At 40.6% G+C, this 17029-nt stretch overlaps 2 protein-coding genes across 4 annotated transcripts; both read right to left on the reverse strand.

Annotated features, from left to right (window-relative positions):
* Positions 1-3560: 3560 nt before the first annotated feature.
* Positions 3561-15868, reverse strand: tktb (transketolase b). Of its 2 annotated transcripts, XM_032520704.1 has the most exons (15): positions 15859-15868; positions 11974-12136; positions 9328-9445; positions 9113-9226; positions 8925-9022; positions 6934-7125; positions 5904-6031; positions 5610-5806; positions 5229-5393; positions 4810-4966; positions 4591-4721; positions 4420-4503; positions 4212-4308; positions 3940-4059; positions 3561-3733 (listed from the first exon to the last, which is right to left on the reverse strand). In XM_032520704.1, the coding sequence occupies exons 2-15, from the start codon at positions 12078-12080 to the stop codon at positions 3561-3563; spliced, it is 1881 nt and encodes a 626-aa protein (XP_032376595.1). In that variant the 5' UTR covers positions 12081-12136; positions 15859-15868. The 2 variants fall into 2 exon arrangements, with proteins under 2 accessions (XP_032376595.1, XP_032376594.1); XM_032520703.1 differs by lacking the exon at positions 15859-15868 and having other exon boundaries at positions 11974-12243.
* Positions 12140-16509, reverse strand: lrrc23 (leucine rich repeat containing 23). Of its 2 annotated transcripts, none has more exons than XM_032520706.1 (8): positions 16007-16509; positions 14747-14856; positions 14486-14606; positions 14240-14381; positions 13922-14052; positions 13642-13778; positions 13319-13384; positions 12140-13230 (listed from the first exon to the last, which is right to left on the reverse strand). In XM_032520706.1, the coding sequence occupies exons 1-8, from the start codon at positions 16094-16096 to the stop codon at positions 13194-13196; spliced, it is 834 nt and encodes a 277-aa protein (XP_032376597.1). In that variant the 5' UTR covers positions 16097-16509; the 3' UTR covers positions 12140-13193. The 2 variants fall into 2 exon arrangements, with proteins under 2 accessions (XP_032376597.1, XP_032376596.1); XM_032520705.1 differs by having other exon boundaries at positions 13319-13523; positions 16007-16508.
* Positions 16510-17029: the final 520 nt, after the last annotated feature.

A 17029-nucleotide genomic window follows, 5' to 3' on the forward strand; every position in this document is an offset into this window, starting at 1 on the left:
AAAAAAAAGATGCGGTCACATTGTTAATACAGGCCCTCATTCATGGCACCATCATGAAATACACAGACCCGCCCTGCTCTTCCTTGTCTCCTCACCCTTTCATAACTTTCTGCTAACATTAGGTGGAACGCCAGGATTTTTGGAGGAGATAATAGACGGACAGGGGGCCACAGATAGAAACTGGAAAACAATAAGTTTCATACAACTGTGATAGATTCTAGTCGGCTATTATCATGTGGGTTGACACATACATTTGTGATCCACTGACAGTTTTGTGTTTTTCTCCTGACTGAATCATCACACTGACCTTTTCCAAACAAGAGACAGGGTTGGTAGACAGTTCAAGTTGGAGACAACCTTGTTTGGCACACCTCCTCTAGCATCTATGTATGAATACAAACACAACCTCAGAGAAGTGGGCAACAAGCCTGTCTTTACATTCTGTACGCACAGTACCGTCTGTACGTAGATACACTGTGATTCTTACATATGTAGTCTGGAGTGTGTACATCCTCACACTCAATGCTACGCCAAGCGGGTGCCACTGGCTGAGAGTTGAGCCAAACTGGGATTTTCACTGTGGGGTGAAACCGGCTGACAGACCCTCTTTATTTGCTCAGTAACCACATATACACACAATACACCTGTCAACATAGATAGATAGATACAGTAGACAGACAGACAGACAGACAGACAGATAGGTCTACATTATTTATCCCAAAGGAAATGTAAGCATCCAATCGCTTATACACAACATACATACACATAGGCACACATAGAACAAAAATACCACAACAAAATATATCACCAATGTGCACTTACAGTAAAGTTTTATTGTAGCATGTTTAAAGGAGCGGTGTGTAAAATATGCAGAAAAGTGCAATGGTATCATAGTGTAAGAGACCATCAGTGCAAATTCTATATCTATTCAAAAACAACAGGCAACACAATATATCAAAAATAGAGTAAGCATTACTAAACTATACATAGACACTAATAGAAGACTTGAAGAAAAGTTTAAGTTGAAAACTGTCCAGACTAAAACACAGCGTGGTGCATTGACCATACAGGCAAAGCTATCAAATGGGCAGATGGCTAATATAGTCAATGAAAAAGTTAAACATTGCCAATCCATCCAGTCCAGCATAGTTTACGTGTATGTCTAAAGGAACCCAGAAGAAGGCATGGTACAAAGGGCAGTGTGGTACAAAGGGCAGTTTGCAGGGCAGACTTAAACACTCAATCAAGTCAATCACACTCCCCTTCTGCAAAGCATTGGAGAGCTTAATAGCCCTAGGGACAAAGAACCTCAGCAGCCTGTCTGTTTTGCAAAACACAGAGCCTTCTGCTGAACATGCTCTTCTGCTTGGAGAAAGTTGTGTGCATGGGGTGGCAGTCTTTGTACATTATAGAGAGCAGCCTGCTCAGGGTCCTTTTATTTGCAACTGATGTCAGTGACTCCAGCTCTATGCCCACCACAGAGCCAGCTTTTCTAGTTGTCCAGTATCCTTCTTTCTAGTGCTATCAATGAGGTTAATGTTATGTATTCATTTATTTTTCTACATCTAAATATCAGCTGATGAGACGGAGAGAACGGAATAATCCAGACTCATTCCAAATGGCACAATGGACAACTTAACAGTCAACAGTGAAACACTCAAGTCCTGACTTGCTCTTCCAAGGTAAATAGTGATGTGACCAAAGACTATTCATTTAAATCTTGACAGGAATGTGTAGTAATCCACTCACCACATTCAACCCCTTCCTTAACCCCAGTCTGACAACACCCTGGATTTACAATCCCCACTGCAGTGAGGAGCAGAGGCTTACAATACATCCAACTTTTAATTTTCAACTATATTCAGTGACTTGTTTAAGACACAAAGGACTAGCACAACGTTACTACCTTGTTTCTCTGCCAGCTCTCCATGTATGACATCTGTAAAAGCCACATGAAGCCAACATTTAAACTTTGGACAAGACTACAGTGATGCTTTAAGCTTAATGCCAAAGTCAGCCTGCTGACGTTTTGCAGGCCTACCATGTTTACTATTGTAGATTATGTATTTGCATGCGGACACTTGCTAGCAGCAAAACATTAAATCCAGATGAGGCTGATGGGAAGGGGACTGCCCATCGTCACAAACTCAACATGTTAAATTCCTTGTTTCAAACAAATATAAACCCTCGGCTTGGACATCCCATTATTCAGACCATACAAACTTTTATGTAAGTTAGGATAGCTGATTAGGGTTAGGCATTTGGCAACAAGTGGTTTAGGTTCAGATAGCCAATTGGTCAAGGGATAGTACAAACGGGGTTTGGTTACGGGGAATTTGGGAGACTAAAACAGCACGCAGAGAGAGTGTGGATTTGACTAGATACACATTTAAATGTTTTAACAGAAAAGTAAGTTTGCTTTTTATGTATGATGGAATGAGTTTAAGTTAATCGTATAAAGAAAAGTTGGACAAAGTGAGATTTTGACCTCATGACCACCATTTGAATAAAAAATAAAATTAAAAAAAACGTAAACAGACCAAAGTCATCCTCTATGCACAATTAATGTTTGTACCAAAGGTCTTGATATCCATCTAAAAGCAGGAGGATCAAAGTAGAATACATTTTCTGGTAACCAACATGCAGTGCCAATATAAACAGAGGTTGACTTATTTCACTGAAGAAATCAAGACTAAAACCCAATAGTGCCAGATCCAAAGAAAAAAAGAAAAAAGAAAAAGTGAAGGCTCACTAGTCCTGAATCTGGGAAAAATTGAGTGCAAATCAGACAATTGTGGACCCACCTTCATTGCCACCCATAGAGCCATAAATATGAGTGGGGTGAGGGAAAGCACACAAGACAAAAATGGCATTGGGTTAATCTTTTTAATTCAGCACAACACAGGTAGAACAGGATGACACCAGTGACCTGGAAAGCCAGTAACATTGTGGGACGACATTGTGGCCAGGAATGCTAAATGGTTCATAACTGAGGTTTAACATTTCACACCTGCATGAAGAAACTGTTCTCTACCACAGCCAAGCGTCAAAAGCTGTGACGATCACTACGTAACATGTATGACAAAACAGTGCTTCTTCGAAACAATAGGGAGGCATGAATGCAAACCGAGTGAGAAGACATGAGGCATTGTTGTAAGGAATGTGAAGAAAAAAAAGCTGGTTGGAATGCAGAACAGAAGTTGTGGCCTGACAGTATACAATGGATCAGAACCAGACAGCTGTCAACATACCACATTTACAGTATTCTGTGATGCTTTTGTTTGAGCTACTAGCACGACGTTTGGAAAATATAAGGTTACAAGGAATGTTGTAGAAGAAGGTACTATTCACTGCAAACGGGGGGAGCAACTAACACTGCAGGTGTTAACACAGCACTCCCTTCTCATCCCTCTCCATCTGTGGTAGTAACTATACAGGATTAGCACACTGCACTTTAATCAAAGCCACAAGGGGGCACAAAAAGTTAACAGGTCTTCATGATCATGCTAGGCAACGGCAGTTGGTTGAGATGGATCAGAGTGACAGATAAATTGCGGTCTTTAATTTGCAAAGGTCTGACGCACGGCATTGGCAATGTGCTTGGCGCTGATGCCAAAGATGTCCAGTAGCTCTTGGGACTTTCCGCTGCGGGGAACACCGGTCACTGCAAGCCGGGTCACAACGATGCTGGGCTCCTTGCCCACTGCCGACAGTACAGCTTCACCAAGACCACCTGGACAGAGGAGACAGACCATCAGCTCAAATCACCAAGGGATGATGGTGACGATCTCTTAACAGACACAGGTAGATCGAGAACACTCTGCACTAAACACCACTAGTACCTGGTGTATTCTTTGGCAAGGAAGAAATAATAAAAAAAAACACTTCTATGGTACATGACTGGAGAACCCTTCAACAGGACATTCAAAAACAACCCACCCTCCTTGTAGTGGTCCTCCACAGTGATTATCTGTCCGCCTGTGGCTCTGGCACTGGACAGAATGGTGGCGGCATCCAGGGGCTTGATCGTGAACGGGTCAATTACACGGATCTTCTTCCCTATAGGAATTCATAATGTTGGTTGTTTATTAGCCCATACTAACCAAATGAGCAGCTGATCCCCTGAATTACCAGAAAATGGATGTTGAATGGTAGTAATGAAATGTGAGCCTCAATAACTGCATCTACCCACTAGAGGGCAACATGACTACCTTCAAGGGCCAGCATATCTGCTGCAGCAAGGGCCTCATGCAGAGTAACACCAGCTCCAATCACTGTTACACAATCACTGTCAGACTGGCGCACCACCTGGTTAAATAGAAATACGTATATACACACAAATTTTCCTGGTGGCTATTCCAATCTCTTTGTTGCTACTTGGTATACAATTATGTGTAAAACCACTGCATGGATCATTACCTTAGCTACGCCCACTTCAAACTTCTCATCTGGCAAGTAGATGACTTCATTGTCTGGTCTACTGGTACGGATGAAACAGATACCCTGAGAATATAGAGTAACATAAAAATGCAACTTCCATCATTGTGAAGACAATTCACTGGACAAACTACAACAAGGGGGCCTACCAACCTTCGTATTGGCTGAGAGCTCAACGGCTTTCTCTGTGGACACCGCATCACTGGGGTAAAACACAGTACATGTTGGGATAGCACGGAACATGGCCAAGTCCTCTAGGGCCATCTGGGAAGGACCATCCTCACCTGAAGGCAGAGGAAGATCAGTTAGGGGACAGTGGACGCTCCTTGTCGCCGATAAGAAAAACAAGTGACATTTAAGCAGAAAGCTTACCGATGGAGACCCCACAGTGGGACCCTACCAGGTTGACATTTGACTGGGAGATTGCTCCCATGCGGATCTGGTCATATGCTCTAGAGAAGAAGGCAGCAAACGTGCTTGCAAATGCAACCGTGCGGTCACGGGTGGTACAGCCAATGGCCACTCCCACCTGCAGCCAGTAAAAACAGTGAACCAAGGTTAGTGTTAATGACAGGCCACAGGATTACATGGTCATAAGTGACATGGGATTATTATGCTAGAGAATAAAGAGTAACAGTTCAGACCAATGTGGAGCACATTATGTAACAGTTAAGCCAAAGCTAAGTTTATCCCGCTTTAAGGATTAAGCTAATCATGTCCAACATCTGTAACTTAGCAACTGAAAGAGGTAATCTCATTGAATCATCCGTGAAAACCGAAATGTTGTATACCAAGTTCTGTTCAGCAATGAAGCATTCAATGTAGCGGTCAGGGAAGGCTTTCTTGAAGGTCTCTGAGAAGGTAGAGTTTTTGGTGTCTCCATCGAGGGCCACCACTCTCTTGCTTGCCTGGCCCAGCTTGGCCAGTGCCAGGCCGTATGCACGCCTTGTTGCCATCTGACAGGGCGGGGGGGAAATGAGTGTAAGCATCCGAGATTGACGTACGGTAATGAATACAACAATCAATATTCCACATGTAGGTTAACAAGGTTCTCAGGTGCTTATATTAGGATAAGGCAAGGCAACCACCCACTATACCAACAACAAACGTTTATGCTCAACAGTGGTATCTATGAATTCCCACTGACTGAACGCAAGTAAGTAAAAACATACCTTTTCTCCTTTTTTGTATTCTGGGGGTGTAGGCATGGAGATGGCACTAAGGTCTGCAGGTGCTGTGTCATCTTTGGGCAGTTCAGGGCACAGGGTCTTGTTGGGGACCTGGATCTGAGCCTGCAGGTCTTTTAGGAGGTCATCCACCCTGTCCTTAGGGATAGGCTTTCCATGCCAGTTATCAAGATCCTCGATATCTACAGCCGAAAGGATAAACAAGTTCCATAAATCAAATTCAGAGAATAGGAGTACAATAGTTTAATAAAAATATTCTCATGGGGAAGCCACACTTACTTTTGAGTCCCTTGCCCTTGAATGTCTTGGCTACAATGCAAGTGGGTTTGTCCTTGACCTGCTGAGCCTGCCAGAAAGCTTTACACAGCTCCTCGACATCATGCCCATCCACAACATACGTGTTCCATCTACACAAACAATGGCTCCGTTTTAACAGCATAACATTACAAACATTAACCCAAAACACAACAAACATTTTAGAAAGGCAAACAATGAGCAGCTGACAGTAAGGATGTCCCAAACAATTTTTTTTAAACGATTAAACTAGCGATTATGTTTTAAATTAGTCAACTAACGATACATTCTTCCCATATGGTTCAAATCTAATAAAATTGTTTTACACTGCACTGTTGAAGTAAATTAGCGTAAAAAAATAAATCTGCATGTGTATGTTGAAGAGACTGTTAGGCATTGCTGTGGTGAAATGCCAGCATGTTTACATGCTATGCAGATAGGCTTGCTCTTTTTTGTCATAATGTTCCCAGTGCAGATTATGTTTGTCGACGTATTTACGTAATCAATTACGTCAACAAATCGTCCCAGGTCTAGCTGACAGAGCGAGTGAAGGAGAGTGAGCTGTGTTGACCAGTAATGTGTGCTCAGAACAGCTTGCGGATTTGAAGGTTATGCCTTAAAATCATAGAAGTCTGTAGTTTGTGTGCAAGGTTGAAATTGCAGGCTAGTAAATGCTGTTTTGGTCCACCTTCCGTATTTGGGCGAGATGGCCCTCTCATCTGAAGTGGTGATAACTATAGTTCAGGTGGACCGAGACCAGTTTAAGCAAACCAGAGTTTAGCTGAGCTTTCACACCAGCTCAAACAAACCGGACTATCCGACCAAAGGCTCCAGGGTTCATTTTCAAACTGACTAAACAAGGTAGGTGTCAAAGCAACCTAAACCCAAGCTTTTCAACAGGTTGATAGTAAGGTCCTGATTATACACATGCATACAAGTGACAAAAGAATGTGAAGCACTGTCAACGTTTTCTAGAGAATTAGATCAGAACAAATGGAAAATCAAAGTTACTGACCCGAAAGCTTCACAGCGCTTGCGGTAAGTCTCCATGTCGTGCTTCAGGGGTGCGGCCTCACTCTGACCAAGCCGGTTGACATCCATGATAGCAACCAAGTTGTCCAGCTTGTAGTAAGAGGCAAAGGCCATGGCCTCCCACACCGAGCCCTCTGAACACTCTCCATCACCCATCATGCAGTACACACGGTAACTACAACACAATGTAGAAAGGGGAAACAATATTGGTTACTACAGGATTAATAAGACTGTTGAGTTGAGATCCATGATGGGTGGACTATCCATTGAAAAATGAAAGGTCGCCAGACTCCACATAGAATAAGTCACTGGTCTTTAGTGAAGAACATTACATTCAATCTAGGCCATATGAAACCAGTCATGAACCCCATCACAGGTTCTGAACCAGAAACATTAGAAGCAGCAATTCATAATGATCTCCATCTGTTCCCTTGGCTCTGTAAAGTAGTTAGGAATAAGGACGCAATAAGTATAGATTGTTGCTACGATTATAGTCTGAAAAAGCAATCATGGTTTCACAATTATCCTTCATTAATCAATTTCCCTGCTTATGAATGAAATTACATAAACACTAGATTTGAATGCATTTTTTTGTGGCCTTTTGAAACAGAAACAGTTTTGAAAATGATATCTACTTTTAAAATTCATATAAGAAAAAGATAGGACACTAGGTGATTTTGTCACCACAAACAAAGGCCAAGTTGGTAACAGAGCTGTCCTTAAGGAGTTAGCCCTTTTTGGGTCCTGCTAGCTGGTGTGTGAAAGTCTGAAGCTGCTTGACGAGATGCACCGGTCACAGGGAAATGTGCAGGATGTTGCCGAGGAATAATTGCAATATCTCTTCTTGCAGCTTTATGTCCCACAGGGGATGATGAGTATGTAACATTTACTGTTCAAGTCAGTGACATGTTTGAGCTGGCGCGGCGTTTTGACTCGTACGAATGTGCCGTGTATGCGCAAATGCTCATGGAGGTTTAATAACTGCACACACATGACTTGCAGTCAGTTAATACTCTGTGTAGCAGAGGCTTTATGATTAACTATGCCATTCTAAAGTGTTAATAGTAAAACTGGTTAACTAGTTCATCCCCAACCATTTATTGAACCTTACATTATGAACAAACCTGATAAAAGCTTACATTGATTTAACGAAGACATGTGGATTGAGGATTTTTTGTAAATTGAATTATTCGAGTTAATCAAGGAATAGTTTCAGCCCTAGTAGGTTATGCTACAACTTTAAGATGTCAATTCTCATGTTTACTTATGTCTCAAAATGTATGGCAGTTTTTTGGTTGATACCATTTGTTAGAAAGTAATTTAACAATTTACCAGTAGAAAGATTTTTTTTAAATCTCTCCAAATTATTAAGATAAAGACCTTGAGAACACCATAAAGTTATACAGTAATGTGGCATCAAAAGCTTTGACATTTGGAGATTTCTGCAAGAATTGCGTTTTTCAGTTTCATTTTTGCAAGAAAAAAAAAAAAGCATACTATTGCCCAAATTGTGCAAGATTAGCATAAAGTGGGCATGTTTGAAAGGGGAGAATGGTGGGTACCCATGGAACCCATTTTCATTAAAATATCGGTTGAGGAAAGAGGTCAAGAGACCCCTTTAAAATGGCCATGCTAGATTTTCCCTCATCTAGTTTTAGTCACACTTTGGAGCATTATTCAGTCCCCTGGCAGTCACCGTGACAAGGAGTTAACACAAACAGGTTTATGCATTAAAACAGATCACAGGGCCTCAGGCTCCACTTTGAAAAGAAACCAGTCACAGCAATATAGTCTTGCAAAGCTCATTGTTTAACAAAATGTTTTGACATTGTCCAACAAGAGCATTGTTTAACACTTATGACATTTCACCTGAAGACTGATATATGGTGATCTGAAACATTTTTGCAGTTTAAAAAAAAAGAACAGAATGAAGTCTTTCAACCTCTTATGAATTCACAGTTTTTGAATACATACGCTGACTTGTCAAAGTGTTTGCCAGTGTAGGCCATCCCACAGGCAGCCCCGAGACCCTGTCCCAGAGATCCTGTTGCCACATCAACAAAAGCCAGTTTCTAGAGAATAGGAGAGACAAAAAGTTAAACTAGACCTAGAAAGCGGATGTACATAATCCACCAAGAAGGAGGTTGGGATTCTTGACTTACTGGGGTGGGGTGCCCCTCCAGGTCACAGTCAATCTTGCGCAGGTTGAGCAGATCAGACTCCTTCACGAAACCAGCCTCTGACCAGGCAGCATACAGGACAGGTGCAGCATGACCCTAGAGAAATGGGGGGGGGGGGGAAGAAAGACACAATCTTAAATCTAAGGTGACCCGACCAAATTAAGAATATCAATCTCTCAAACAAAATGCATGCCAACCTTTGAGAGCACAAAGCGGTCGTTACACTGGTTGCGGGGATCATCTGCTTTATAACGCATGGTGTGGAAGAAAAGCACAGACATGAGCTCTGCTGCACTGCAGCATGATGTGGGGTGACTAGGGAGAAAAAAGAAAGAAAAGGAGACAGTGTTGAGGACAGTGAAAAAAATATATATAAAAAACTAGGCCTGCGCAATTAAAAGTTATATATATAAAAAACAATCTCGATTCACCCTGTTCACAATTTAATTTTCAAATAGCAGATTTTTTAATTAATACTTTTAAAATGACTGATTTTCGTTTAATCTTACGAGCCGACTGCATCACAAACACTGCTACTTTCTGTGAGGTTTAGACCGTATAAAATAGGTTTTAAAGCACTCCCAAGCACTGCAATGCTCTCCCTTCTCTTTGTTGGAGCCAGTATGTTTACAGGCTTGTGGTGATGCGCATTAGGTGCCCCCCCAAAAAAAATATCCTAAATCTGCCAATTTGTTTTGTCATGGTTCATGTGTGCAATAAACATTACACTTCATGACGGAAAAATAAAAAATAAAAATCGTGATATCAATTCTAAGCTAAAAAAAAAACTTTACAATTCATATTCCTCAAAAATCGTGCAGGCCTAATTCAAACAAAACTAAATCCACACATCATGCACATACATGCGTTGCTACATTCAGAAATCCTTATACTGTTTTTTAGTTTGACAGTAACAAAAAATGATGTACCACAATTGGTCATTCCTGAAAAGGCATTTAAACCGGATCCATTTGGCAAGCAGTGATTTTTAAATAGAGCATCATATCTTTTGGGATTAGGAATATCAATCAAAAGATTGTTAATCTGTAACATGACCACATCAGTTATGTTTCCACACTCCAGTGCACTTCAAAAAAAAAAAATCTTAACCAGTAAACTTGTGAAACGGTTAGTTGCAGCACAGCGGTCAAAGTATTGTAAAAGGCATGTTTAGAAATCTCACGTTACTCAACAGCATCTCCTCTTCCCTATTGGGTTAAGTTACAAATGGCATCGTTTCAACCATGCTGAAACAGTTATCTTATTCAAACAAAAATCATGGTCACGGTTAAATTTCATTAAAAAAACAGTGCCCTGTTTACCCATTGTCCTCTTGTTGAGAGATAACCTGCTGAGAAATAAACTTAGGTAAATTCATAAAAGCAATCAGATACTGAAGTGTAATATAACATTGATTTTGAGTTTACTGAACATTAGTGTTTGGTATCAAATATCATTTATTAAGGCAGACAATATCAAAACACTGCATGCCCCATAGCCAATTCAGGAAATACTTTCCATTTCCTTGTCAGTTGACACAAGGAAGTAAGAAACAAGTTTCTTTTTGAAGGCTGCAGTTGTGCAAGAGTGTAAGTTAAAAATTACACAATGCCAGCCTACTGGAACTGACAATCTAAATGGGATGTACCTGGCCAAATAGTTAACAGATGCTGCATTTAACTTGTGGTCCTTGACTGCATATTTAAAAATCTGGTTTAAGTCGTTCCCCCCCATTGCTTCCCTGGTTCAGATTCTGGATTATATTCAACAATGCGAACAAAAAAAGTGTTACACGGTCTTATTTTAGTTACACTACAAGAAAAAAAAAAGAAAAGAAAAAAGGTTTGTCCAAAATTGTCCTCTACCACATTTTGAATAGATGGGTGACGGAACATATGACAGCAGGTAATTGAGACCGCGAGCCGTCCAAAACGCATGATTCGAATTACGACAGCAGTTATGTTGCCTTTCTGGTGAAGTATATTGAAGTTTTGGATGTGTACACAGATTATCGACAGAATACTAGGACGACAAGGGCAGACAAAATGTCTACACTACAGAAGCTATAAAGATACACCCGTCAACGAGCAAACCCTGGAAACTAATCCCGTTTAGTTCAATATAACGTTATAGTAACGGTGTGAAGAGATGAGCTCCAGGCTGCCAAAATGGTAATAGGACTTCAGACGTAGAGACCGGTGTCTTTTTGACTAACTACTTTCCTGGTTTATCATATTAACACACGTACGCAAATTCCCTTATAGCAATTGCAACTGGTTTGCATTTGTGTAGCCTACATGTCCAGCTACATACCGTAGGCATTTTAAAAGGAAACTGCAACTTTAAATTACAGCGTCAAACGGAGCACGCGATTCACCTTTCACGTGGTCATGGAGTTTCTTTTTAGCTAGCAGAAGCAGGTCGATGCTAATCAATAGAGACAAAGTTTCATCTTGATAGCACCATACTGCATAGAATGCAACCTAGCTAGCATGAATTCTAAGCTAGTTTGTACCGACTGTTGGTAACCAAACTATCGACGCAGACGCTGCCTTTCGTTTTCATCCATGGCGCAAATTGTTAGCTTATGCTATTGCCGGAACCAGACAAATTTACTTTAGAAAGAAACGAATCGTTTATAGGTTGTATAGCTACTTGCTAGCGGTCTGCTGTGGCTCCGCTTTACACTGCGTGAAGATAATATGCAGCACGTGTAACGTTAACCAGGCTCACACAAGTAAAACGTGCGTCCCTACAGTAACATAACATACTGCATTTGCTTCGTATGTAGCTAACTTTAGCGGTTTCAATAACTTACGCCAACATAACTTTAAATGACTTACCCAGAGTTAGATGCGCATGTCGCCTTGATGGAGTGGATCCTGAGCTTGTTAGCGACGTCTTTCAGCCCCTGCAGAGTTTTCTCATCGGGTTTGTGGTAGCTAGTCATGGTTTCTGGACTTTTTTTTGAGAACCGCGTCCGCTTAAAAAGATTGTTGTTTTTTTCTTAGTCACACTGCTGCTTCCCGGGGTAGTAGGTTCAAAGCTGCGCCACGCCGCTGTTAGCTGCCCGAGGTAAGTACAACCGAGGAGGAGGCGGAAGCAATGAGGAGGGGACTTATGTCTCCTCTAACTGCCACTCCCACCTAATCCAATCATTGGAGGAACAGCTGTGGGGCTAGTTGCGCATGAGGCGCTGCTTCCTCAAGTCATTTCTCAGTTTATTACAGTTACAGATCTGTGGTGACTTAGTTCTTATCATTTCACCTTTTAATGAGAAAATTACCAATATATGGACATAACACACAAGTATTATATCAGGTAACGAAAATGTATGGAACTAGGTAACGTTTATGTCTTTGTTGGGAAATTATCAAGGAATAGCCTACAACGAAACGAATTGCACCCACCGCTTTAGACTTAATAAAATGGTCAACATTTTTATTCAGATGATTTCTTTTCATTTGTCTTGGTTTTGGCCAAAGAATCTATGAAATATTGTTCCTTCTTTTTGGCAACACTATGATGGTGAGGTGTGGAAATATTGATATCTTCAGATTACTACTATTAATCAGAAACACACTTTGTAGTTGGACAGTAAAGACTACATATGGTGATTTGTTTATATCCATTGCATGTCACTATTCCCTTAAAGCTAAAGCTGGATGTCTGCCAACAGGGAAATGGTGTCAGGTTTTGCCCTCTCATCCTTACTCAGGCAAACACAGGACAGTTTTTCCAGCAATACAAACACTCCTTCATTTCTTATGCATTCGTCACTGGCACAGTGCTTTGTAACTTTAGCTGATAATTTGCATTTGCACATATCAATGGATGCATTCAACATTTTTATTTTTTATTTTATTATTCAAAAAAATAGATTGGCTGTAATAGTGTAAGAACATGACACAAGCAACCCTAGCGTACACATTTACAGATACAAAGTGCATCATACAAGAGATACAACGCTTCTCCTACAACACAATCACAGAACCCACATATACACACCAAGTGTGTGTTCTCAAGGAAGTCAAACACTTCCTCATTCTGGCCATCATTGCATTTATTGTGGCTCAGGAAATTTCCTCTTCTTTAAGTTCCTGAAATGACATACATGCCATTAGAACAAGGGAAGCCATTGATGTCTGACCACGCCACAATGAGAAATAAGATGTTTTTTAGTTTTACCTTGATTCTCTCCCGGGCCTCAGTCTTTTCCTCTTCGGAGACAAGATCTTTGTCAAGCCGCTCCAGCTGTGGCAGAAGAATCAGTACACTCAGCCGGTAGTCTGTCGTTTCCACTAGAGGATTCTCAGAAACAACCAAAGCCCGCAGAGTTTTTGACACAAGGCCAAGGCATTGCAGGGCACTCTCATCTAAAATTAAATTGCCTCTAAGGGGGGAGAGACAGAAGTATATGGAATATATAATATGGCATATATCATTTTATTTGGTGTTTTACTGCACTGATGACAGGCTCTGATCTGTCCTTTTGTGATACAAGTGTGTACCTGACATTGAGGTATTGGAGACACTTCATGTTGGGGCTGAGGCCATCCAGAGAATCTAGCTGGTTGTCTCGAAGATGAAGAGTGGTGAGGCGCTCTAGCCTTTCTAAACCTTTCAGATCCTTGATAACATTTTGGGCCTGAACAGAGAGCAAGAATAGTTACAGACACTCTGATCTCTGGGTCATTACATGAGTGCATGGATGTAAAGGCTTGTGTTAATGGATTGATCTCATCAAGTGTGTTAATGCTAGTGTCTTATAAATCATAGTACTTTTATTACCAGATATAATCGTCGCAGGTTGGGAAAGTTGATGCCATCCGTGGTTTCCAAGTGGTTTCCCCTCAGCTCTAGAGTTACCAGGTTAGCAAAACAGCCACACTGAAGGTCGTTCACTCTCTGAATACCATTACCTGTTAGAGAGGTTGCAACATGTCATGTTACAACACTAGGCAGAGTTTGTTATATACTGTATAGACTGAATCATAACACATGGGATATAATAAACCTTCTGAAATACATAATTCCTGTCTCTTATCCCTAAGGAAACTCTGGATTAGTTTAATATCATAGAGCCACTACTTATCTTGACAGACCAACCTGTAAGATTGAGGCTTTCCAAGGCAGGCCCGACCAGGCCATCCAGGTCTTTTAGCCAGTTCACTGCCATACTCAGCCACTGCAAGAAGGTCAACTGACCGAAAGGTTGCCCTTTGAAGCATGATACAGCATTATTGTCAACCTACAGAAGAGTTGCATTCAAAATTCGCCATCAGTTAGAGTGAATGATACCGACAGCCCCAGAGATGTCCTTTTCTAAATGAATACCAATAGAGAGGTGCTTGCCTTCAGCCAGAGTAGCTGAGTCAGAGATGCCAGAGGAGCAAGATCAACAAGGTGGTTGTTGGATAAATCCAGAAAACGGAGGTGTGTGTAACTGCTGATTGCGGCAATGTCATTCAGTCCTCTGAGGAGTAGTGACAACAAAGGGAAAATTATATAAAGTATAGATAAAATCAAAGACATTGTTACAATTACAGAAAGATAACCTGAATTTCAGAGGAAAAGGCAGCCACTTTTGCTTTGCATGCATTTTTGTCCCCTTACTTGTCTTTTAGGTCCACTTTGACAAATGCATGTCCAAGACCATTTCCTGTTCGGCACAGCAATGAGAGCCCCTGACTTATGGTTTCTTGGGTCAAATGGCAAACCTGTACCTGTAAGAGGGAAGACATCATATGCTTATATTTGTCCAAATTGTTGGTGGTGCCAACTCACAGGGGAGTAAATGTTCAACAGGACCCATCAATGTCGGTGTATGGCGCACAGCCCAAAGAAAAGCCCCTCTTTAAGATAGCTACTAAACCACCCATTACTTTTAGCCATAAATGGAGCCTCACCAAAAGTAGAAATTCCAAATGAGGCTACTTACTATTAAGGGCTTCATAAAAAGGATACAAATCATACACTTAAGTAATGCTTGACTGATGCTCATGACGATTTCATGCATGAATTCATTAAGGCTGTATTATGAATTCCTGTTGCTCTCAATCAACAAATGATCAAGTCACTATGACTAGATCACCAATTAAATGTTAATTCAGTTACTTCATATACATTAATTTATATGTAGCTAAAGTAGCTGGATTCCAGTTACATAGAAGTTTAGACCCATGGATTTGCTCAGCCTCTCTGAAAGCAGAATAGTACTTCCACTCAAAGAAATAGAAGTTATCAAATGCCAAATTTCCAACCTAAGTAGAGCATAAGTTGTTTTTATTTGCTTGTTGTTGAAAGAAGTGTTGTGAAGCATGGTAGAGAAAACTAAAAACATGTAGCAGGTGCCAACTGACAAATACTGTCAAGAGGAGAATGGACTGGGATAAACAATCAGAATAGATACTATTCTGCTTTCAGAAAGGCTGAGCAAATGCATGGGTCTGTAATTAACCAATGTAACTGGAATGCCGCTAGGTTGGTCAAATCACTTACTGTGTGAATTACCATTCCTTAATTGATGAAGAGTGAACTAATCAGTCATTGAGACTGAATAATTTGTAAATGGTGACTAACAGGAATTCATGAGTTGTAAGTTAGTCAAGCATTACTTAAGTATATGATTTGTAACTTACTATAAAGTTTCACCAATAATGTTAACTTCTAACTCAATGTAGCCATGTAGCCCGGGATATGTAAGGGAACATTGACTTTGTTTAAACCCCCTTCTTTAAATCAGCATCTTATGGTCGCTAGTAAACTTAGTTTTTGTCGGCTATATATTAAAAAAAAAAATCTGCAAAGATGAGACATACTAATGGCGTGACTTGTGTGCACATCTTATAATAGCCTAATAGCTAAACTTTATACCTTTTCGTCCTCTCCAGGTCCTTGATGCGTTTCTTCCTCTCCGTCTAACGTTCCATCGGACAACACTTCATCTTCATCCATGTCAGACATTGTGGTCAAACTGGCCCGTGTTATCACAAAAAGTAATGGGTCACTGCAGCGGACCAGTTGGTAGCTAACTCAGCTGACAAGCGGTAAACGAGCTCGCTAGTCACACTGCATTCAGTTTAAGCGTCGTATGAACTAACTGGGTTATCCAGCTAATGCAAGTAAGTTATGTGAAGCTAGCGTTAGTGCTATCAAGTTAGCTGCAGTAGCTAGCTAGGTTAGTTAACGTTAACCTGTTCAGTTTTGTAACTATTATAAAGATGCAAAATGCAACAAACAACGTTAACTTACTTAGTAATTGTAAGAAGTAGCTAGAAGCTAACATTAGTGTTAACTAAAGGTAACTGCAGTTGACGTCTGACTGAGCAAACCAAAAATTGCGTTTGTTGTTGTTGCCATGGAAACAGCCGCAAGATGAGCACCATGTGTTAAAGACTCATTTGATGGGGGCAACCTCAGGGACAGACCAATGTGCTGCAACAGCTATACACTTTCTACAGGTCAAGATGTTGCAACTTGCATTACGGTACCTATATTCCTCTTTTTTTAACCACCGACTTGCAAAAACACAGCTTTGGAAATTACAAAGTTAAAATGTGGAAATATTAGCAGTTTACTGGTTTAACGTTATCCATACAAGATATCAACCACCGACATTGACCATGATGAAAATGTGTTATTCTGAATTAATTTATACAAGCTTGATGAAGTCACATTATTTAACAAATACAGAAATAAAAAATAACTTTCTCTAGAGATATTTGACATTGTGAATATCTGCAATATGAAAAACAGACATCTTTTTTGTCAACACACGAGTTTTAGTGTGTACCTGTCCAGTTCATGAGGCCATTCTCTTCTAAAATGTATACAGTTCATGCCCATATCAGTCATTCACTGAATGACAAGGCATATAGCATTAAATTATAAAAAAAA

The sequence above is a fragment of the Etheostoma spectabile genome, chromosome 7 (genome assembly GCF_008692095.1).
Source record: "Etheostoma spectabile isolate EspeVRDwgs_2016 chromosome 7, UIUC_Espe_1.0, whole genome shotgun sequence".
Taxonomy (NCBI): Eukaryota; Metazoa; Chordata; class Actinopteri; order Perciformes; family Percidae; genus Etheostoma; species Etheostoma spectabile.